The 24,233-nt window shown below is 44.8% G+C and overlaps 1 protein-coding gene across 3 annotated transcripts in view; it reads left to right on the top strand.

Annotated features, from left to right (window-relative positions):
- Positions 1-2,674: 2,674 nt before the first annotated feature.
- The window catches only part of MAP3K9 (mitogen-activated protein kinase kinase kinase 9), a 77,449-nt gene continuing 55,890 nt past the window's right edge, over positions 2,675-24,233 (top strand). The window contains exons 1-2 of one of the 3 annotated variants that reach the window (XM_036913330.2): positions 2,675-3,404; positions 9,706-10,119. In XM_036913330.2, the coding sequence (XP_036769225.2) occupies positions 3,005-3,404; positions 9,706-10,119 (814 nt within the window). In that variant the 5' untranslated portion in view covers positions 2,675-3,004. The remainder of the gene's footprint in view (positions 3,405-9,705; positions 10,120-24,233) is intronic. The other 2 variants (XM_036913331.2, XM_036913332.2) reach the window with 2 other exon arrangements.

Genomic DNA, 24,233 nt, shown 5'->3' on the forward strand with positions numbered 1-24,233 from the left:
TCTATTCTAGTCCTCAGTGACAGTGACATTGGCCACCTTGCAGCCTTGTGCAAAAGCTTTCAGTGATAACCTTTTACCTGCTAAACAAAGCCCAGGCTTCTTTGCCTGGTGTTCAAGTCAGTCATTCAATCATAAATACGGACTGAGAGTTAATTACATGCTAGACAATCTCTAGGTGCTAGAGAAGCAGTCAGATGGGCCCCTGCCCTTAGGGTGAACAAACTGGACACTAAATAATTACAAATAATCAATTAGATAATTATTAGCATGAATCAAGTGATTGCAAGGTGTTCTCAACCTATTTTCAGAGTCCCTTCTCTTCTCTTCTCCCCAGACAGGCCTGCTCCTGCTTCCCCACCTCTGTGCCTGTTTCTGTACTCTCCCTCTGCTCCTGAACACAGGATGTCCCCGACTTTAGCCAGTCTCCTTCCAGGACCTGCACTGGTTTCGTCTCTTCTACGAAACCCTGCTGCACAGCTTTAGCCTGAAAGATCTCTTGTTTGAAGTACTTATTCATTCAACAAATATTTACGGAATGGCTTCTTGAAATATTTGATGAATGACTCTTTATGACATCCTAAACACAGGCTACGGTATTATGGTATTAAAGATTGAAATTCTAATTTTCCTACTGGTAGAGATCAAGGACTTTTTTTCCTCTTCTCTGGATGGGGGAGGAATAGAGATCCATAAAACTGTTAAATAAAATTGCCTAATTTCTTATAATTGTACTACTTCAAAGAGCTCTACTGCTGACAATTCTCTCTGTATCTTTCTGGGTTTTTTTTTCTGTTTCTATTTCTGCATGTATGTCTATCCATTTCTAAAATTTCTTTTCCCTCCAAATTAAAATTTTACCAAGCAAACCTTTTTTCTTAGTCTTTTAAAAAACACAGAGTATCTCTACTTTTACTGTCCTGCTCTCTTCTGCTTGGGATGGAATAGTTTGTTCTAGGGGGAACAAAACCTAGAGAATTTACTCAAAGACTCATCCATATCTTTTCCAGTTCACTATCCTATGCACAATAAGAATCTGAACACTGTCTTAGAGCATTTACGCAGAAGTCCTTTCTCAAGATCTGATCTTCAGAACAGCAGTCTTACCTCTCTTTATCAAGGCCGTAGATGTGAGGAATGCCTAGGTATACAGTGCAGCCATACTCATATGTAAACCACAGAATACCTAGCTTACAGGAACATATTCTGCTCCCCTAAGGATGAGCAGATTGTACTACAATGTTAAATACTTGCCCAAGGTCATGCAGCTGGTGGGGGCAGAGCAGAAGATGCCAGCCCCAGTTATCTTTTCAAATTGCCCCACTGTCTCTAGTTTGTCTAACAACCCCAAACTAAAGTGAAACAAAGTACTCTTGCTAAATGAATCGTATCTATTTCTACCACTGAAGGGGAAAAAGTAACAGTTTTGTAGAGATTGGGCTAGATTTTTCAGGATTGACTTGTTTTGAAATGTCAGAGAACTTTCTCATTGGAAGTCTACATTGCTATGGTAGGGGTAAAGCAGAAGAGAAATATTAGGGGCCACCTATCTCATTCTTTCTTAATGTTTGAGAAATGGAGGATGTAGAAAAGTTGGGCCCTTGATCATGAACGGTAGCAGCATCGGCTTATATGTATAGTCTGCTTTGGCTGTTCATCTGATTTCTACATATGTCGCCACGATCCTTAGTGCAATTCCCCCAAGCACCCTCAGACCAAGCCCACCTCACCACTATCTTTCCCAGCCTTAGTTTGAAGCCCTAGCAGGCTGGTCTCCCGCGTTTCTGAATTCTAAAAATTGACAATATTGGAATTTCTACAGGAACCTGGGAATGGGCAAGCTGGGTGAAGGCTTCACAAGGGCGAGAACTGTTTCAAGTGTTCTTCTAAAGAACATCTAAAGAGGGGATGAAGGTTTTCGGAGTTGGGGTGGGGGTGGGGTGCAATTCAGACGAGTGGAGCGGAAGCAGACCCACCTGGTTGGAACTACGGCAGTGGCACCGAGAGGAGAATCGAATTGTAAGAAAAAGGTGCGGAAGAAAAAGCTCCGGGAGTGCAGCCCAGCTCACTTCTCCTGAACTCACTCTCAAAAGCTCACTTTAGGATCAAGAACACAGATGCTGCCAGATGGAGCCCCTCCCCATCCAGAGCAAACTACAGCAGCAGCCTCCAGGAACCTTTTTGGGCTGAATGAAGGCTCCGCTTTACCTTTCAGGACCCACCCAGACCTCGACAAACACCCAATGAAGCCGCAGCCTCCTTCTGCCGGGAGGGGTTGAACTCTCGCAGGAAATGGACAGGTACCGCTGACCAATGGTTGGAGCTGCCGCAGACCAATGGGAGCGAGAAATGGGTAGACCTGGGCTTTGAGAATGAGAAAGTCCGCACAAAGGGGCGGAGCTGGGGGGGAATTGCGGAACGGGGGCGAGGGGCGGGTGTCGCAGGCGCAGGGGACGAGAGGCGAGGGCCGGGTGGCTGGCCGGGCTGCCCCAACCACGGAGGCAGGAACCTGAGGCTGGGTCCGCGGCCGCCAATGGGGAGACGGGCTGGCGCGGGGGCGGGCCCGGCGCCGGGCGGCCCCGCCTCCTCGGGTCCGCAGGGCTGGGGCGGAGCCAGGCCCGCGTCAGGTGGTCCCGGGCGTGCGGACGGTGCTTGGGGCGGGGCGCGGCGCCGAGAGGGGAGAGGCGGTCGGCGGTCGGCAGCGGGCACCGGCCGCGCGAGCAGGTACCCGCAGCGGAGGTGGCCAGGCCGCCCCGCGGGCGAGCGAGAAGACGGAGGCTCCGGCTCGCCGCGCCCCCATGCTGCGGTGAGCCCTTGCATTCGGCGCACTTGTCGCCGCGCCGCGCCGGCCCCAGCGAGCCGGCTTTCCCCGCCCTCCTGCCCGGGCCCTACCTGCGGCCGCCGTCGGGAGAAGGGGTCCCTCCAGCTCTGCAGAGCCGCATGAACAATAGGCGGCGGCGGCTCCTGCGGGCGGCGACAGCCCCGCACCCTATGGATCGGCCGCTCCATGGAGCCCTCCAGAGCGCTTCTCGGCTGCCTGGCGAGCGCCGCCGCTGTCGCCCCGCCGGGGGAGGATGGAGCGGGGGCCGGGGCCGAGGAGGAGGAGGAAGAGGAGGAGGAGGCGGCGGCCGCCACTGGGGAGCTGGGCTCCGACGCGCCGCTGCCTTACTGGACGGCCGTGTTCGAGTACGAGGCGGCGGGAGAGGACGAGCTGACCCTGCGGCTGGGCGACGTTGTGGAGGTGCTATCCAAGGACTCGCAGGTGTCCGGCGACGAGGGCTGGTGGACCGGGCAACTGAACCAGCGGGTGGGCATCTTCCCCAGCAACTACGTGACCCCGCGCAGCGCCTTCTCCAGTCGTTGCCAGCCCGGCGGCGAAGACCCCAGTTGCTACCCGCCCATTCAGTGTAAGGCGAAGGCGGGGCCCCGGAGTCCGGCGAGGAGGGAGGCATGATGGAGACCTGGGGGTGCTCGTGGAGGGAGGATATCCTTCCTGGAGGGCCAGCTTGCGGGTGGGGAATGGTTGACCTGTGGGCGCGCCAGCTCGGTCTGTAGGGGCTTTGGTGGGTGCGTTGCCTTAGGTAGAGACGCCGCAGGCCTTCCCTGGAACCTCAGGCTTCTTTCTTAACCTTCATCTGACCACCTCAGCAGCAGCTTCTGGCTTCCACATTCTGAAGCCCCAGCATGAAAATCTCCCTCATTTCCCACTGTCCCGCCCGCCGGTACATCTGAACGGATTTCACTCAAGCTGGTGGTTTCTGTCGTAACCTTAGTCCCCAAATTAGGGACCCTTCCGACCTGTTCTATCGTCTGTCCCCGCCCCTTAAAGGCATTTGCTTTGAAGGAGATAGGGGTGTCTCCCGCTGGGCTGGGCTGGCTCACTAGTCCCTGAAGCCTGCGTGAACTCAAGGCTGAAGTGTCTGAAATGTGTTGATTTCTTGGATCCTAATCCTGGGTCTCAGAAGTTGTACCTTTAGTAGTTTCACTGAATAATGTGCTAAGAAGTGTGTGTGTGTGTTTAGAAGCAAGTGATGGGTAGAGAAATGATTGGGTGGGGGAAAGTATGTCGTTCCGACATGAGAGATCAGAAGCACAAGGTACAGTGTCTACATCCCAGACTCTTGGCACCCTGGCTGTTAAGGCAATACATTTTCTCCTTTTTTCTCACCCTACATCCTTGCCTAAATTTGGTATTTGCCAAATCTCAGGAGGACCATGCCCAGGGGTCCTTCCAAGGGCCTTTCTTCCAGTGTCCTGGTTTTCACCACTTTCCCAGGAGCCCCTTGCTTCACATCCTGTAATGAAATTTCCTTTTTTTTTTAAAGGAGTTAAATTGTCACTAGAATCCCTTATGCAATTATGCTAGGTGCTTTTAGAAGAAAGATGTAAATATCTCCTTGTGCAGCTTATTTGAGAGTTTCCATAATTTCTTCCCTACTAAAAAGGTATTGTTAATACATATTTATTGTTATTTATTCCATATTTTGTGTGCTTTGCATTTTAGTTGGTTAAAAACATTATTACCAACGGCGGACTTTAGACATTTAGTTTTAAAATTTCATTTGTATCAGTTATCTTTCTGGACTTGTAACTTATTTTCACCTGAATAATTGTGTTACTTTATCTTTAGATTTTTTAAATATTATCACTGAATTTTAAAATCAGTCTGTTTCCTTGTTTTTCTACTTCTTTTTAGTAGTGTTTTGACTATCAAATTGATGTTCAGCTCTTTAATTCCCTGTTTCTCCCTCTTATTCAATTTAAAACTTCCTCCTTCTACATTTTTATCTTTATAATGTCTGGAGGCATCAAATTACTCTAAATTATTCCTAGGTGTTAAATCTTTTGGGCTCTAGTACTGGGAAGATGAGAGCTGTCGATCCTAGCATAGTGTGTGAAATAGTGTTGAAGGTGAACTTGGTTACATATTGCAAGAAATATTGGGAGACTGGCCTGGCATGTTAAAAACAGTGTGGCTCTAAACAAAAGTCATATTTTGAGTTTTTTTCCGGTGATACATTGTGATTTATTTTTCAGGGATAGCTAATGTTGGAGTAGAAGAGCTACGTAAGGCTTATGAGCAGGAACTCAGTTTCTTTAATGTCTCTGCTCTGGGTCATCAGAGCAGTCAGAAGTGAATATGACTTAGGCTGGAAGATCCCATCTGCAGAAAGCCAGGCATTACCACAGTGTACTACTACATGAGAGCTCCTTTTTCTTAGGACTTCGTCTGTATTGGAACAAAAGTTACCTTGGATAGAGTAGATCCTTTATCTTAGAACTCAGATGATGGGAAAGTAGGAAGTACACAGTGCTTATTGATAGAACTGACTTGAAGAACATGGCATTTGAAGATCCTGGCAACTTATTTTATTTAGCCACACCAGGAATGCTGATCTTGACTGAAATTAATTCTTGATAATTCAGGAAATTTTATCCCAATCAAAAACCAATTAGAATATCTCATGATAGATACTGTGTTAAAAACCTGGGATAAAGAAAAAAGATGAGGAAATGTTTATAAGACACACATAAAGGAGGTTGGTGATGTAAATATGTAATTTCAGTGCAGTGCCTTGGTAAAAACGAAAGTCAGAAGTACCTGACAGGTGTGCCTCTGATCTGTATGCTGTATCATCAGTTCAGTTAGTGTCACCCAGAAAATAAAGGTGATTGACAACCTTGTTTCCACAGACTTGGAATGAAATTGTGCTACTGACAACTTTTCCCCAGTTGCCCTTTTGAACTTCCCCTCTGGGGCATGAATTGTGATATTAGATGGTGAGTAGAAGACACTAAGTCAAGTAACAATGTTCAGGTTTAGTTTTAAATATTGGTTTTCAAAATGAAGGGTTTTTTTCAAACTTAATTCAAAACATAAGATAGGGAGATTACAAAGTCTTGTGACAAAGAAATATATAAGCGATATTAGAAATCATCTAACATTTATATTGTGCCTTTAGTCCCTCCAGTGTAGGTAGAATTTAGCTCTCCATGGGGCTGACAAATATAAATAACCCAGGAGCTCGCCCATCTTTTTTTAGTGAAAGATGAAAATGTGCAGTTCCAAATTTATCTTCTTGGGAGATATGTAATCCTAGGTATTTAAAAAAAGCTGCTCTTACAGGAGAATTCTGTTTATTTTCAGGTGGAGCATAAATTAAGATTATTAGTATTTTCCTTTTTTTTTCTTGCATCCACTAGAAATATAAGGTTGTATTTTCAGATGTACTTAGGATTTTTAAATGAGTGAGGTACATACCATTCACATGCTCAAAACCCACCAGAATGTGCCTCTCAGTTAGTTTCCAAGGATACAATTGAGATAGAATAACATTTTTAAAATGAAAGAAATAAGGTTTTGTTTCTGATATTCCTGGAAATATCTCCTCCCATAGAAACTGAAAAATGTGCTGAATGCAGTTTGACCTGATTCTTACTTAAAACCAGGTCTTGACTGGATGGGGGAGGGAAGGAGAGCCCCACATCCTCCCAGCTGCAACTGAAGTTCTAGTTCCTGCTTGAAGGGACTTCTTCACACAAAAGGGAGAAAAAATCACCTTCTCCCAAACTCCCACCATTCTGTATTCTCTCTGCTTGTAAGATGTACTTTTCTTCAAGGTTGATCATAATATTTCCTTAACTAAGTAGCAAGAACCTGAGAGTTTTAAGTTCTACCCACAGAGGTCTTCTATCTTCTGTGAAATGCCATCTGAGGAGCTGTCCTTTCAGCACTGTCGCTCAGAATCACCTCTTTTAAAACCTCATACACTTAAATAAATATTTAACACCTCCTTTGTGTTCACAACTATGCTTCAGACCAGAGGAAAGAAGGAAGGGTACAGGAGAAAATACCAGTTAGTTCTCTTAAGGAGAATTCAGATACTTAGTTGAGGAAATAAGATGTATAAATGCAAATTGGTTAAATAGGCCTATATTTTCATCAGTGTAAAGTTGATAGGAAAAAAATGAATGCTCCTTCGGTCCTGACTGAGGAGACTGCTAACATAACTTAAATATTTCTCTAAGAGGGTTTCTAATCTCTCTTTAACATAGGCATATTTTTCTTATTCATGTAGATGAGATAAGGCAAGAATTAGTAATCAGTTGAGATTCATTTTAGGACCTGGAAACACTCAAGGTATTTTTAAGCTGAAAGTGGTTTCACACAGGAAATTAGATGCTTACAGAATTGTTGGAAGGGCAGTGAGAAAGGGCTGTCAGCTGAACCTATGGGAACAACACCAAGAACATTGCAGGCCTGGCCTTCCAGGCAAGCTACCCTTTCTCTAATTGGGAAGGTACAGAATCAGCAATTGCCAGGGAAGCTGCTAACTTCGAGAACACCCTGCTGTAGTTGCTGTCCAGAGATTAGGCAAGCACTTGGCATTGCAACATTCCTTTCCACATCTACAGACCTAATGACTGGACACTGACATGCTGTTGCAGAAAAAAATGCACTTCTCTGCAGCCATGCTTGCCAGGAGAAGCAGCAAGAATCTCCATCTCACTCTGCCTTCCAAATCTTGTACATCTAATTGGCAGAACCATAACTCTAGCTGTCAGGAAGTGTGGGAAATGTAGTTTTTAGTTCTCTGGCTTCTGTAGTAATGAAAAGAATGCTAGAAGGATTTCAGAATGGACATTGATTGCTAGTTCCAGTACCTGCCACACCACTTATTCTTCAAGAAGAGTGCTAGATAAGGTGAAAAGCTTAAACAATTGGAACTTTGGAGGCCAAGATGGGCTATACTTTTTGTATACCTAAAGATAGTCCAACTAACTTTTCCTGAGTTCCTTCATGCATTTTGAGAGTTACATTAAATTGTGAGCCCTAGGTAGAAGAAGTACTATAATCAAGCAACAGTAGAGCTTTGAGTACCACCGCATCTGAGTGGAAAATGGAGGCATGATGAAGTTGGCTGAAAAAGAAAGTGAACACCCAGCAGTGGGCAGTTCCTCTTTTGGTCTTGCCAAAAGTTCAGAAATATATCTTTGTTTTCATAGTTTGTTAGCAAAGTATGACTCTCTGTATTTGTATCAGGAGATCCAATTTGATTTTTTTTTTCAGATCTGAGTTTGGTGTATTTCCTCCTGAGATAGGTTTTTTCTCCATTTTACTTCACTGTCTACTGGGCACCTACTAAATGTTCAGCATGATGAGTACAGGGGTGAATAAGGCAGACAGAATCTGCCTTGGTGGATCTTGCAATCTAGCAGGTGGGCAGACATTGAACAAGTAATTAAAACCTTTGAGTCTTGCCAAACAGAGACTGCTTGATGGGGGCCCGACCTTGTTTAGTCAGGGGTTAAGAAAAGTTCCTTTAGGAAATTGATGTTTAAGCTGAGACCTGAGGGATGAGTGTGAGTCAGCCAGCTAAAGACAAAGAGAGAGAGAAGATAGAGAACAGGGTTTTCATGAGAGAAACATAAAATAGCACTTTACTTATATAGCAATACCATATCTAGCCCAAGATTTATAATCATTCATTGCTGTTATCATCTATCCGTGGAAACCTTTCTGGACAGAGCTGAAGATATGATCGAGTACCACAGGGTCAAACTCTGGATTTGGGAAGGAGGTTGAGTGGTGGGTGTGGTGGCAGGGGCCTCAGGGATGGAGATGTGGCCCAGATGACTGCTGGAGCAGGATGGCTCCATGAGGCTCCTTTCCTGTGCATCTTAGTCACTGGGTCCTGGAAGAAACAAGTTTTGAAAGCCTCCCAGTTTCCTCTGTACTCCCCCTTCTCACTGCTGCTGAGGTTCAGACCCTTGTGCTCATATGCCCGGGTCATTGCAGTGGCCTCCTTAGTGGTTCCGTTGGCTGTAGGCTCTCTGTCCTTCAGGCTGTACCCACATGGCTGCCAGAGGTGGCTTCCTTTCTAAATCACAGGTCTAACAACATTCTCCTTCTTAAAGATACATGACTCCTATCATTGACAGCAGAGGTTCACGCCCCTCAGAATGGCTTTAGAAACATTTCATGAGTTGGCAGACCCCAGCAAGGCTTTGAGCATCAGCTTCTATCCTAATGCATATAATCCAGTCACACTGGACTCCCTGAAGTTCCTAATATGCCCTATGTTCTTATACCCCATGTTCTTGCTCATGACCTTCCCTCTGCGTGGATTGTCCTCCTCTCTGATCTTCACTGTCTGCTGAGATTCCTACAACTCATTCTTTAGGGCCCATTTCAAATGTTGCCTTCCCTGAGAATCCTTTTCTTACCCAACCGTCCTTATCCCTGTCCCATGGTAAGAGTTGTTCATTTTCCTAACCTTCTGATCATAGTGCTGCAAGCTTTCATACTATGATTTGGTTGTTGTGTGTCTGCCCTGTCCTTGGGCTATATGCTTCTCACCACCTACTACACAATATAATCTGAATAAGTCTTATAAAAATGATCTCCCCCAATGTCTCCTTTAATTAAAATAGTTGATCTTGGTACAAGATTCTGCATGATGTTCCAAGTGGAAATTATTTCATGAATATTTATTGAATACCTGCTATGTGCTAGTCACTAAGGATAATGCCACAGAAAGTAAGTCAATCACATTTCGTGCCCTTATGGAGTTTATTTTATAGTGGAAAGACAGAAAAGCCAAGTGAACAGATAGCGTGCTGTGTTTATCCATCTGGGTAAATGGGTGATTAAGTGGTGCTTTCACAATATACTGGACTTACTTCTTTTTTTCTTCTCTTTCTCAGTGTTTGAGATTGATTTTGCAGAGTTAACCCTGGAAGAGATTATTGGCATTGGGGGATTTGGGAAGGTCTATCGTGCTTTCTGGATAGGAGATGAGGTCGCCGTGAAAGCAGCTCGCCATGACCCCGATGAGGACATCAGCCAGACCATAGAGAATGTTCGCCAGGAGGCCAAGCTCTTCGCCATGCTGAAGCACCCTAATATCATCGCCCTTCGGGGAGTGTGTCTGAAGGAACCCAACCTCTGCTTGGTCATGGAGTTTGCTCGTGGAGGGCCTTTGAATAGAGTGTTATCTGGGAAAAGGATTCCCCCGGACATCCTGGTTAACTGGGCCGTGCAGATCGCCAGAGGGATGAACTACTTACACGATGAGGCAATTGTCCCCATCATCCACCGTGACCTTAAGTCCAGCAACAGTGAGTATTATGAGGTGGGGCTGGAGGCCTTAGGAGCAGTTTCAGACTCAGTCCGTGGCTTCAGTTGGAGTGGATTCTTAACGGACCCTTAGTGGGCAGCAAACTCTTTGCAGAAAGCCATTCCATCCTGAGTGGAGCTGTAGGGGTGAAAAGAATGCCAAGAAAAGTTGGTTTAGGAAGGGCAGAGCGAGGCACCTGGGGTGTTTGGGATAATTCTGAGGTCATATTAACAGGCAAGATTGGTAGTGTGTAATTCTGATGTACTGTACGAGAAAACATACAGGTTTATTTTTCCACTTGAGGGAAATGTGTCTCTTATCACAAAAGCAATTTGCTTTTGATAGACCAGCAGGTAAAGGAGACTTATACCACCTGTTTGCATTTGTACCTAATGCCCCAACTTGAGGTGCCCACCAGAGAAAGGGGCTATAAGGAAGAGCAGGCATGTTGTTTAAGCTGTGAGGCTGATTGGCAGGAGACAATGTCAACTTGGAGTGTAAGACATGCCTATTTTTTTACAGACCTCCTGATAGCCTAGGGGTGCTGTTAACTAATTGTAACTACCTAGTGTTTAATAGCAGGGAACTGAGAAGTAACTGTTTTTTAAACATCCAGAATCCATAAACTGGATTGTAAAGCAAGTGTTAGACATAATTAAATGGTGAGTTGGTAGAAACGTCAGTCTCTTTCCTTGGCTGAATACCCAGGCACTGGGCATATGCTGCTTTTGCATAGTAATTGGTCCTCTCTCTTGCTTATACAGCATGGTAGAGAGGATATAACTTGCTAAAACAGTATATGCTTAAAATTACTTTGAGCATCCATCCAGAGAGGGGGCTGTTAGGACTTTGGAGTGGCATGGGCCTCAGGAACTTTACTCTCTCTATGTCCTTCAGTTTTGAGCCCAGAAATCCTTCAGACTCTGTTTTGTTCTGAGCTGTTCCACATGTGGCTTATTTTTCTGTTGAAGCTATTGTGAATCTGTTTACTTTAAAAAATACATTAAAAAATTATATAGGTAGTGTTTTTATTGTACAAACATTAACTTAGATAAACATAAAGAAGAGGAAGATGACCCATAATGTTTTCCTCCAGGGAGTGTACCTATTCCATTTGGCATATCTTTTCAGACATTTTTAAAGCATATATGGTTTATATTTATATACATATACTTTCCAATTTACTTTAAAATAGCCTTTATTACCCTTATCTCTACTTGTGGCACCTTCTTCCCCCTTCATAACAGAAGAATTCAGCCATGTGAGAGTATGGAAGATTAGATATGTATTTTAGATAAAATGCATGTGAAGGATTTAAGTTCCATAAAATAAAATCTGGTTTCCTTTCTGCCATTTTTCTCTCTCTTTACCCGTATAATCATTCCCATCCCTCCTCCAGAATTCTGTTGTTTAGGTATATTGAATAAACTAAAACCTTTGGTGACCCATTTTCAAAGAAATTTCTTCCTAGGTATTGCTTTGGGTGATGGAGTAAGAATAAGATGTATTGGTAGAAAATGTGATACAGAAACTGAATTTTCTTATATCCTCACTATGTTGGGAAAACTAGGGAAAGTTCTCTAATCTGGCGTAACTGAGCCCATTTAAAACTTGAGCTAGGATGATGGACTTGCAAAAGTTAATAACAACTTCCTCTAGGAAGCTTTAAATCTGGGTGTAAATACAAAATTTTACTTTATGTGAGATTTGTGTTTGGAAGTCCAGGCTTTTGTGAAGGAAAAGCTAACTTACCAAGGTTCTGCTGTTTGTAGGAGAAGACAAGAGACCTGAATGTCATTTTATCCTCCAAGAGTCAAAGCCCTGCTCCTTTCTTTGTTCTTAAGTGGGTTTTAGGATTGCTGACGGGCGACCCCTCAGATGTAGCATATTGTGGCAGGAGTTGGACTTCCACATAAAGCATCATCTTGAAGGACCTCATCAGATGCACAGTCCAATTGGCCGCGTGCTTGGTGGTGATGTCGATGCCTGCTGTAAATCTCACGTCTGAGTTGAAGTAGCTCCTTGACCTTTGTGGGAGGCTGTCTGCTTGGGATTGTATATATCCAGTATGAGGCTTGATGACAGTGTCGTTCTTACTCTGTTGCTGTGTGTACATGACTTGAAAATCATTCAGAAATGTTATGCTACTCCTTTACCTCCGCTTGGATAGTCATAACTCTTTGTGCTTTGCAGACCTGGGGATGCTGGTCTGTTTCCCTTGTTTTTTATTAGGCCTTCTAGAGAGCTGGATTTTTGTCACTGTCATGTGAGGACAGAATTCTATGAATTATATGTGTTACTTGGCTTTGAACCACTACAGAAAAGAGTATGTATATATGGGGGCTAACTTTGTGCGGAAGAGAAACTAGTTGGTGATAAATATCTAGCTGTTAAAAAAGGTTCAGTGAAAAAGTGATTTATTAAAATGCTTGTTATCTTAATCCCTTAAAGTCTTGTGCTGTTTATTGGCAATGAAACATGTATAGCACATAGCATCCTTTGTAGATATTTATCTGCAATAAGCTTAGGTTTGACTGCACATAGCTAAAAAAACAAAACAAAACAAAATAGCAGTGGCTAAATCAAGGTGTACATTCATTTGTCTTTGAAAAGAAGTATGAAGGGTTTTAGGGCATCTACCCAGTGTGATCAGGGACACAGGCCCCTGGTTTTCACTCCGTCTTCCCAGAACTTAGCTTGCATCCTCAGGATCACCTTACGGTCCAAGATGGCTGCTGAAATGCCAGTTACTTGGTCCCAGTAACAGGTCAGAAGCAGGAAAGACAGAGCACAGAAAAAGGTGCTCCTGTGGTTGGCTGAGTTAACCTCCCAGAAGTCCAGCACAACAAAGCTGCTTGCATTAATTGGCCAGCATGTAATTGCATAGCCATGGCTAGTGCAGAAGAGGGGTTGGGAGATGGAGGATTTTATTGTGGGTGGCAGTGAGCCCAGCTAATAATCAGTGTCTGTTACCCAGGAAGAGGGAGAGTATGGCTGGAGGGGAAGCAGCTGGCAGTCTCACCATGGAATCATAGTGCAGGACATGCATCTGTTATCTCAGATATTTAGCATCATAGGGCCGAACAAGGTTAGCCAGGCCCTGGCCATGTGCCTCAAACCCCTGATTTAACTAATGGTTTATACTCCTTTCCCACATTGCATCATTAACTTAAATATCACTTCTTAAAACTACTTGTAAAAAGCCCTGACTATAAAAATGGGATTTTATGTGTCTGCTCCATTAGATTGGGGAAAGTCAGCCATACTTGATTGCTAGCAAAGGTGTTAGTGAAAGATAGTCTTTCAGTGGAAAGTTTGTCCTTTTGAGGGTAGATAGATAGATTTCAGGCTTAAAGCATTTGGCAAAATAACAGTTTAATAGTGGCCATTGAAAATTAAATTAGTGTAAAAATGAGATCATATAAAAAAAGCTTTGGAAAATGAAAAGCCTTACCCAAAGTGAAAGTAGTGTTACTAGTTTTATTTTGTTATTAGATAACTTCTTTCCTCCTCTTAGAAAATGCAGAAGAACATAGAGGTAAAAGCATTATGTGTTGTTTCAATTTTTACATGTATGCATATTTATTTTTGTCCCTAAATAGGACACAGGAAATCCTAATGAACATGTTGCTCTAGCATACTTTCCTCATCCCCAACTTGTTGGCATGTGGTGACACTTTCTTATGTAAATAAACAATCTACTGCAGTATAGTTAAAGATTGCACTGTCTTCCACTATTTAGGTGTACTGTATTTGCTAAACCAAAGCTTATGTAACAACAATAGCAAGTGTTCAGGGAGTGCTCTCCTTCGGTCAGGCACTGTCTGAGCATAAAGTGGACTCTCAGTTAACTTCTCACAGTGGACTACAGAGTAGAGTATGAATGTCTTTACAAATGAGGAAACTGAGGCCCAGAAGAGGTCAGCCAAATCTGTAGGATCTCACTGCCAGTTGTCAGACCCAACTTGGAGCCCAGGTCTGACTCCTCAGCCCGTGTTCCTAATCATCACACTACCACCCGGACACTGCTGTGGGGCAGCGAGGTTTTTGCCTACATTATTCCATATGGCCCTATAGTGCTTTAGTTGTCTATAATTAGGAATAATAATACTCTCATTTCAGAGCTGTAGCATCCATGTTTCATTAATGTGTGTATGGTAAACTCATTCTTACCTTCATCGCTGAGAGAGCAGAGGGGAGCGGTGGGCTGGATTTGGTTCGGGATTAACCACACCTGCCTTCCTCTTTTCAGATGACAACTTAAACTTCTCACGAGGTTTTTGCTGTCTCATCTTCCTCTTCTGCCTCTGAAGGCACTTTCCCCTTGCACCAGGCTGGTTTCCTCTTTCCCCTGGAGTACATTCTTTCAGGGATACCCTTGCCTTGTCTCTCTGCCTAGCCAAACCCTACCTGTTTTTCTGTGCTGAACTCCGTCCTGGCTGCTTCTCCTTCACAATAGCCCATCACTGTATTCAGTGCCAAGGAGTCATTTGGTGCCAAACACATATTACCTGATGGGAGATAAAAAAACTATTTGGGTAACAGGACCAGAGTAAACGGGTAACCACTGCTAGTCCAGTGGTTGTGAGCTCACATGCCTTCCAATCAGAGTCAGTCAATTTGTGAAACAGCTGGTATGAACTGTTGCTTGGTGGGAATGATGGTGAATGCATATGCTTCACCCAACACAGGCCATTCGAAAAACAAAACCAAATCCTGGGCTGGCCTGCAGCCCTCTGCCAACGTGCATCCTGTTTTGTTGGCTGTGATTTCAGGAGCATGCCCTGGGTCTCCATAAACTTTTGTTTCTAGCTTCTGAACATGTGAATGAATAAACAAATGAGTGAATGAAGTTATCAGTTGAACTGGTCTGCTTCAGGATCTTAAAATGTGGAAATCCCCTTCTCTCATCAGAGGCTTTCCCTCATGTCTCACTTGTATGGAAGTTCCTCCTTACCATCTTTTCACCCAAAGGCCCTTGCTACTGCATGACATCTAAGTTCACCAACCTGTTACATGTGCCATGTGTGGCATTCATTACCAACCTCTAATGCCCCTTTCTCCACACCCTTCGAGGGCACCAACCCCCAATGACTCTGCCTGGCTGATGTCCCCACTGCAGCCAGCCTCAGGCTGCCAGGTCTAGCTGGAACCTCCAGTACCCTGTGTGCCTGGATCCACTTGCCAGTCTGTTCTGTCCTGTGTTGCTTTCCTTCCTGGCTTGTGAGTTCCCTGCCATGCTCCTCACAGTGTCCTTTCTCGTTCTGTTGAGTTGTTTGGTTGGCTGCTCTTCTTGCAGCTGAAGGCCCGAGCAGCACCCATCCCACTGTGCTGGGCTCATGTGTGCTTCGCTTTCCAGCCTTCATCACAGTTTACAAGGTAACGAAATGGAAGACCTGCTTTCTTCAAGTGTGAGGAGGACAGAGCTTCCACTGTGCCCTTGGCCTCAGGCCGGCTCTAAGGTCCCAAGCCTGGAGTGCACATGCATTGAGCACTGGCCATGCTTGCTCTAGTGTCCTTGCTCCTATACACTGAGGTAGAGCGCATTCCTGCCTTAAGGATGAAGCACTAAGGTGCAGGCATCCTGGCCAGGAGCAGTGTGACAGAAAGGACTTGCCTAGAAAGGGATGAGGAGTAGCTGTAAAAGCAGTGTTTCCCATAAGAGATAAAATAACTACAAAACATTCCTGGGATGGGTCTGATAGGCAGCAAGTATCAGCTAGAGAACCACATTCCCAGTCCTTTTTGAGAGGTGCAGAATGACTTTTTCTATGCTTCATGAATGCATCCCCAAATGAGATGCTTCCAGCGGTCCCTACCTCAGGTCCTTTTGATCCTTCTCCCTGTTATTCTCCCTTTTTCTGGTCTTTGTGGTTCTTTGCTACAAGTTCCCTCTTACAGAGAGTTGGAGGATGACACACGTGTTTTGGGGATTTGTCTTGGCAAAAGCGTACACGTGCTCAACGAATTGGATTTCTCCATTGGTTGGAGGAGGCTAAACCCGAGGTTAGCTAGCAGCCACCAGGCATGGCCCAGAGTGTTATGTTTAGTTGATGGGTAGCATTACCCATGGGTACAGAGACTTGTTCTGCAGTCAAAATCAATACATTCATTAATAAAGCTGAAATGAAGCAAACAACCAGCCAGGTGAAGGTGACTCAGCAGGAGAACCTGGCGAGGCCAGGAGGTCTGATCTTCAGGTTGCATTGCATCTCTCAGGTCCTTAACTTTGCCTGGGAACCTTGTTTTTCTCTGTTCCCTGGGGCATGGCTGTTGCCTGTGAAAGGTGGTTCTCAATTCGTGTGTCAGTTTGAGCACCTGATGTTGGAAAAATAACAGTAAGTGGCAACAGACACAGGCCCTGCCCTCAGGGAGCTCCCTGAGGGGTCATTGAGAGGGACCTACAGGGGAAATCTTGACTATGGTGAGTGCTGGGGCAGGAAGGTGACGGTGCCTGACTAATAAAGGGACATGCCTGAGGACTCCTGAGGATGTGATCTGGTGGAAGGAGGAGGAGTTGATGAGCCAAGGTGGTGAGGGTAGGTGGGTCCAGGCAGGGAGACAAGCAGACTCAAATGCCCAGTGAGCGCATGGTGCCCCAGGAGGCAGATGGGGCCTTGACATTCCCTGTGGACACTCTCACCATAGTCCCCTCCTGTGGTTGGAGGGACTGGGGGCCACCGAGAAGGGTTCAGGAGGAGACTGATCACTTTGTGGAATGTTTGCCACTTTCTCCCATGCATGCTCCGGAGTGCTGCCTCCCTCTCTTCCTCCCCGGGGACTCTGGGGGCTTCTCTGCAGCTTCCTGAGTGGAGCAGGGAGTAGCTTGGGGTCCTGGACACCATCTAGGTACCTGTGGAGCCTGTGTGGGCCTTAGAGCAGCAGATCATTGTATGAAGGATCTTGGTAGGCATTTCTGGACTATGATTGAGCTGTCAGCTTGGGGAAAACAGCCTTCGTGAGGGGTCAGGTTCAGGGTAGGAAGGGCTTTCTTTGAAAGGTTTCCAGATGATTCCCTAGTCGCTTCCCTTTCATCTCTGTTTCATCTGATTCAAGGCACTATTGCCTTGAAAATCAAATAATTATTATGTCTTCTGTTCCCTGCATCCCTCCCCAAGCAACCTGGTAACAGCTAAGTAGTGACCTCCACCTTTCAGAGGTGGCCTCCAGCACTGTCATTGCTCTGGCCAGAATCTGTGCTTCGGGATCTCTAAGGAGACAAGACAAGAGCGGGCCGTCTCTTTCCTGCACATCTCTTAGAAGATTTTCTGTTCCTGACTTAGTGTTTTGCCGCATTCCCACAAGGTTTCTTATGGACAGGGAAACAGACACAAATGGTGATGGCAGTGGTCTGGTTGAGTCAAGAGAAACACAGTTTCTTCCCCAGGTTGGCCATCTCTTTACCTTGGAGTCACCATTGGCTTCCTGTAGAGCCGTACTTGCTGCTTTTCTTAAGGAAGGGTTGTTAGCTTAGTGCCCTTGAACCCCTTGGGACTGATGCAGATGTGCTCAGGTTCATTTTTGGGGGAGAGGGCTGTAGCATTTACTAACCCATGACCTAGAGAAGGTTATGAGTCAGCACCGTTATAAAGAACTTATTAAATTGGGCATCTGGATAAGAGGACGGCTGAGGCAGTGGCGGGAACCCTGGTGCAGGTGCCGTCCTAGGCCCTGATTGGCTGAGCGGCCTTGTGCACATTGTGGGGTCTCTCTAGGCCTCAGATCCCTCTCCTGTGAAATGAGAGGTTTGGATGAGATGGTCTCTGAGGTCCTTCCCAGGACTGACATGATGTGACTGGAAAAGTGAACTTGTGTGTTTGGGAGTATGTGGTGGCCGCGTGGTCTGTGTGAATCTGTGTGTCAGGCTACCCAGGTTCCTCCCTTCCTGGCTTCTTGTTTGAGGGCCCAAAGCTCCCAGTGTGGGAATCTTCATCAAGCGGTTTAGTGTGCAAGCAGCTGACAGGAGCCCACAGGTGCCCCCTCCCACCGTGCTGCCCAGCGCATGACAGATGGCTTTGCTGAGAGAAGGCGCTCTAGTCACATGAATCATGACTGGGACTCACAGTACGCCAAGGGCAGCCTTCGCCCTGGAAGCAGGATGCAGTTAGTCAAGTGGCACTTCTGTCCTTGGAGCTGAGCAAGGGGCATCCTTTATCTCAGAGCTTTGTTTCTGGCTTGCTATCCACTTCTTTGAATTCACATAAGATTTTTTTGGACAGGGCTCGATACCACTTGGGCAGTTTGAGCTGTGTTCCTCTGTCCCCACTCACTAACAGACTTGCAGGAAGATTGTGCAGCACACTAGACCGTGACGGTGAGATAAGGTACTGAAATGAGACAAGTTAAAGCTGTGGATTGCACATCCCTTGCCCTCCCAACTACCCCAGGATTTTTGCTGTCTGTAGGAAACTTGGAGGTTTTGATTTGGGAAGAAAGCATTGCCCCCTTAAGCTTGGTTTGGGGGACCACTGTGGTCTAATGGAGGGAACACTGGCTTGGGGGTCAGAGAGACTTGGATTTAAGCTACGTCTTGAGCCCCTGACATTGGGCATGTGACTAGCCTCTTGGAGCTCCAGAATTCTCATCTGTAAAATGTGGGCAATACAGAAAAAAGCAGTGTTAAGATGGTAAGAAATATGTGCCAAGTGTCCCATAGGAACCACATTCAATAATGGGGCTGCAGTTTTTCCCTCTTTTCCAGCAAGTGGGAGACACTTCTTTCTATTCCCTGTTGTTTTAGGTATACACAGAATATAGTGGGGTTTCCCTTCCAAAGTAGTAGGAATTTAAGCAGCCCCGAGCTGCCTTCTCCCAAGTTGGCCCAGCATAGTTTTACTGCTTCCGCTGAACTGGGCAGATCTATTTCAGCTGAAGCCTCAGAAGGGCCTTGATCCTCACCAGCCCTTCCAACTGTGCCTGAGCCCCTCCCTCCCTCTGGACCTGCTTTAACACGTGCTTGGTCCCTTGAGAAATGCTGCCTCCTCTTCTTATGGCCTTTAGCCTGATTGAATGGGACAGCTGGCTGGTTTTATGGCTCTGCTGACCTCTAAACTGGTAATTAAAATGCTTTTGCCCAGGAGGAAGGCAGTATATTCTCTCTCCCTTTCCTACACCAGTCTGCTGTCGAGGTCAAAGGGAATATGTCTTTCTTCACATCCCCCTCCTGGCTTCTTCAAATCAACATAGTGTCTTGTTGCACAGTCTCTTCTAAAATTGTGAAATATTCAGGGTGGGCTGAAGAGGTTTTATTGTGAGTGCTGTCTTCTTCTGGAAGGAGATTGGAGAGTAATTGCCCTTTTCCATCTCCAAATAGCAGTTTTATTGCCTATAGCTATTCTCAGTCTGGTTGTGCCCAGCACTTAGTGGGTCTACAAGGAATGTTTGTGGGTCTACTCATCACAGATTCTAGCACTGTGCCTTTTCCCATGCATTAACCTCTCCCCTCGTCCCAAGACATTCTCCAAACTGTCCCCAGACTCTCCTCCTTTAGAGCCCACATTTAGGATGTGATCCTTCTTGTCCACTAGAGATGAGCCCTCATGAGCTGTGGGTGAGACTTTGTTTTAATCCTGGCTCTTTTACTTGCTATCTGGGACCTTGAACAAATGATAAACCATCTGTGCCTTAGTTTTTGTAAAGGAAAATGGGAATTATAGTCCCACCTATCTCATTTTATAGAGTAGAAGTGAGGATTAAATATAATAATCTAGGTGAAGCTCTTAGTAGGTGAAGTGCCTGGCACTTCGTAAGGTTTCCATATATTGATCATTATTATTGTAGTTGCAGTGGCTACAATACATCCCACCAGGCACAGAGGTGGAAGGAAGGTACTAGGAAAGGCATCCATAGCATAAACAAAGACGTGGGTCAGAACAAAGCTAGCCTTAGCCTAAGGCTGTACATGAGGTTGGTCGCTCCTTACTCTTAGACAAGAGTTTGAAGAGTTCCCTCAGTATTGAGATCCACACTTTGTGATCTTTTACTTCTGAGTATAATGTCTTGTGTATTTTCAATGCTTTAGTCATATTCTCTCTGATTGCACCATAGAATTTTTAAAATTAGAAATGCAATACATATACAAGGTAAAAATATACAAAGTCAGTCTCCTTCCTACCCTAAACCTTAAGTTTACTTCTTAAAAGCAAATGAAATTAAGGTTTTTTTTTGGTCTCTTTTCATAATTTTTTCTGTGAAAACACAGGAATCCCAGTAGGATTCTTGACAGCAGAGGTGGTGTTTTTCTTCCTTCCATCTTCCCCTGCTCCCGCTTCTCCCCTCCCTTGAATCATAACAGTATAGGACTTGCATATAGCAGTCCAGATGTTTGACAGCAATTCCAGTGTTGTTGTGAAGTCTTGCCTTTGCGGTCCCTAATTCCTTTCTGATGGACTCAAACTCCTTTATCGAGTGAGCTGCATTTGCTGTCCTCAAGCCTTGATTTTATATATCCACTTAATAAACTTTTTTAGGAGCTTAGGCCCTAGAGGAAGGAGTTCCTCGGAGTAGCTCAGTCAGAAGCCTCTGGAATTGCCCAGCTTCGAGGGTTCGGACTGTCTTTCCATCCCCAGGGGCAGGGCTGGGGGTGGGGTGGGACCTGTTGCCACACCAGCAAGGCTACAGGGCCCTAGTTGTGACTGATCTTGTAACTTAAGACTTTTTCTGCAAATCCTTCTGTCTTTTGGCAGTCTGGCATGCCTAGTACGGCAATATAACCAGAAAAAGTTTCATAGAAAAAAGAAAAAGATTCCCAGATTCCACTCTACAGATGTGACTTTTATTTTTCTATATGATTTGTCTATTCTTGTCTCACCTCATCATCTCTTGTCATTTTAGTGTGCATGCCATCTGGACACGTTATTTTTTTGTATTTCTGCATTCTGGTAACCTTCAGAATCCAAGAGGAAGGGGGCATGGGGAAAATAGAGATAGTCTTTAGTTTCCATTCTTAACTGTTGTGTTTAGTGATAAGATTAGAGCTTAAAGGAGCCTTGGAGTTGTGACTCTGAGAGTTGAGTGACTTGCCCAAAGTCATCCTGCTGGGGATTTGTGAGTCTCACGAGGGTTCCGTCCTACAGCCCCTGACAGCAGGGCCTGTTACTCTCGCGGGTGTTCCAGCTAGTTCTGTGGACAGTAGTAGAATGAGGGTGTGTATACTGTTGGAGGAATCAAGGATAACTTGCTTATAAGGCCTAGCAGTCCAAATTGAGGAGTGAAGTCTGCATTTTTCCTGATCACTAACATGAACTCAATCATTTTCTTCACTGTGTATGTAGAAGGCTAATAATGTTCAGGCTCTTCTGAATAGTTTACTTTCAGGAAGAAAACAATAAAAACATTTTTTCCCCTTTTTTCTCCCTGCTTTATTGAGATATAATTGACATTTAACATTGTATAAGTTTAAGGTGTACAATGTGATGATTTGTACACGTATATATTGCAAAGTGGTTACCATGACAGGGTTAGTTAACACATCCATCACTTCACATAATCTCCCATTTTTTTGTGGTGAGAACCTTTAAGATCTATTCTATTAGAAACTTGCAAGTATATAATACAGCATTGTTCATTACAGTCATCATGCTGTACCTTAGATCCCCACACTTATTCATCTTATAACTGGAAGTTTGCACCCTTTGGCTAACATCTCCCCATTTCCCCTACCCTCCCAGTCTCTGGCAACCACCATTCTGTTTTCTGTTTCTTTGGGTTCAGCTTTTTAAAATTGTACATATAAGTGAGATCTTACAGTATGTGTCTTTGTCTGACTAGCATAACATCCCTCCATGTTGTCACAAGTGGCAGGATTTCCTTCTCTTTTATGCCTAAATAATACTCCATTGTGTGTGTGTGTGTGTGTGTGTGTGTCCACAGATACATCTTTTTTATCCACTCAACTATAGATAGACACTTAGGTTGTTTCTATATCTTGGCTGTTGTGAATAACGCTTTACTGAGCATAGGAGTTCAGATATCTCTTCTAGACAGCGATTTCATTTCCTTTGGATATATACCCAGAAGTGGGATTGCCAGATTGCATGGTAGGTCTGTATTTTATTTGAGGAATCTCTGTATTATTCTCCATAATGTCTGTACCAGTTTACATTCCCACCAACTGTGCACAAGGGTTCCTTTTCTCCACATCTTCACCAACCCTTGCTGTCTCTTGTCTTTTTGACCATAGCCATCCCAGCAGGTGTGAAGTAATATCTCAGTATGGTTTGACTTACATGTCGAGCATCTTTTCATGTACCTATTAGCCATTTGTTTGTCTTCTTTGGAAATGTCTATTCAAGTCCTCTGCTCATTTTAGTCAGGTTGAAAAATATTTCTTAAGTGCTCAACTCCTGGCTACTTGTGCTTCAGGATAAGGATCCTAGGGAGGATCAATAACAACCTCTCTGCCCCTGGCAGTTCTCTCTTCTTGACCAGAGGAAACTTACCCTTTCTAGTTATTTGAATTAAATGAATCATAAAATCAGCTTGCCTTTCCCAAGTGCATGGCAGCTGGTGATGAGGAAGGAGCCCCATAAATCTCATGGATGATAATGGGAAGGCACATTTCTCCCACATAAGCTTCTCTCAGATGGTTGAAGATTATTAGTGAAATGTGACATCATTTGATTTTTATTTTCCTTAGTTTGTTATTCATGGCATAGCAGTAAATGGCCCTTTGCTTTTCCCCTAAGTATTCCTGAAGTTGGGATAAAAAATAATCATATTTTTTATTTGGCGCTACATAATTTTACCTGGAACAGTTTCTATCTAAATAAAGTAACCCAGGCAGAGGTGGTAGGATCCCCCATTTTATAGTAGAGGAAGCAGAAGCTCAGAGAGGTTTCGTGCCATGCTCAGACACACAGCTAGTGAATGGTGGAGCCTGAGCTTGAACCCTGGCGTCTATAGTGCTCGTGTGATGTTCTTCCTGCTCTGTTCTTTGGGAACAAATCATAGTGCTCTTCTAGCAGCTTGTTCTGCAGGACGGACCCTGTGACTCACCAGAGGGCGCTGGGGCTAGCTCCCAACTTTAAACCTTGTCCTGGGGCTTTGGGGGGGCAGATTATCCCCACATCTGAAATTGCAAGGAGGGGTTCTTCACTGCTCCAATCCAGGGGCCTGTGACACCTCTAGCCCCATGGCACTAAATAAAATGCACAGGAGCAGAGAGTTAGTTTCTCATTTCTCCTTCGCTGGGGCCCTCCAAAAGCATAATGTGAATCTCAGCTGCCATTCTGTACCCTAGTTTTTCCTCTTGTTAGTGTTGGTCATAAACCAGAATTATACTTTATACAGCTATCCTAAAGTTGGGCCATAACAGAAGTTTTTGCTTTATTGAGCTCTTGTTTTTGCTTATGTTTGTGTTGCGGTTTTGTTTTTGTTTAAATAAGGGAAGTATATGTAGATATGGATAAATTCATGGATGCTTGTTTATGAAATTAAAAATTTTTTAGCCAGAAAAGTAATGTAAACATTGAAAGAGGGTTTGGTCACATTTGTTTCTTCAGAGGCCATGGCTTTTAGCTCCGTGTGTTGGAGGTGAGCAGGCCCTCCTCAGGTGTTGTCTTTGCAGCTGAGTTTGTGAGCAGATGGGCCATGTGGGGCCTGCGTGGTGGTTCCGTCCCCATGGAGGAGAGCTCGGAGTGCTTTGTGGTGACCACTTATATTTTTAGATTTCTATCAGGAAAGAAGTTTGACTTTGCACCACTCATTCCTTAATGCTCCAGTGTGGATTGATTCCTGGTGGAATAGCAGCCAAACTATTACGAGGGGAGTTTCCCAGCTGTTCCCTTCTCCTGCCTTACGAAGAGAATTTTGACTTTGTTGCTACCAGCCCTTGAAGTTTTGTGATGGGATGAAAGGGGAGGGGACAAGGACTAGAATCCTGCAGATTCAGCCTGACAAAACACTTTTTAGAAAAGAATTATAAGTAGAAAATTTGTGAGCTTCGTTGTTTTAGGGTAATGAGTGGAAGAAGAAAGGGGGATTGGAAGAAGTGTTGCTGTGGAGCACATGAGCCCACTGGTGCCTGACAAAGTGAGTACAGCACCCATTTCTGGTTTGCTTTAGGATCTCCCCCTCCATTAGATGCGTCTCGGCCCAGTGATTATGATGGGTGAG

This window comes from Manis pentadactyla, chromosome 11, assembly GCF_030020395.1.
Source record: "Manis pentadactyla isolate mManPen7 chromosome 11, mManPen7.hap1, whole genome shotgun sequence".
NCBI classification, from domain to species: domain Eukaryota; kingdom Metazoa; phylum Chordata; class Mammalia; order Pholidota; family Manidae; genus Manis; species Manis pentadactyla.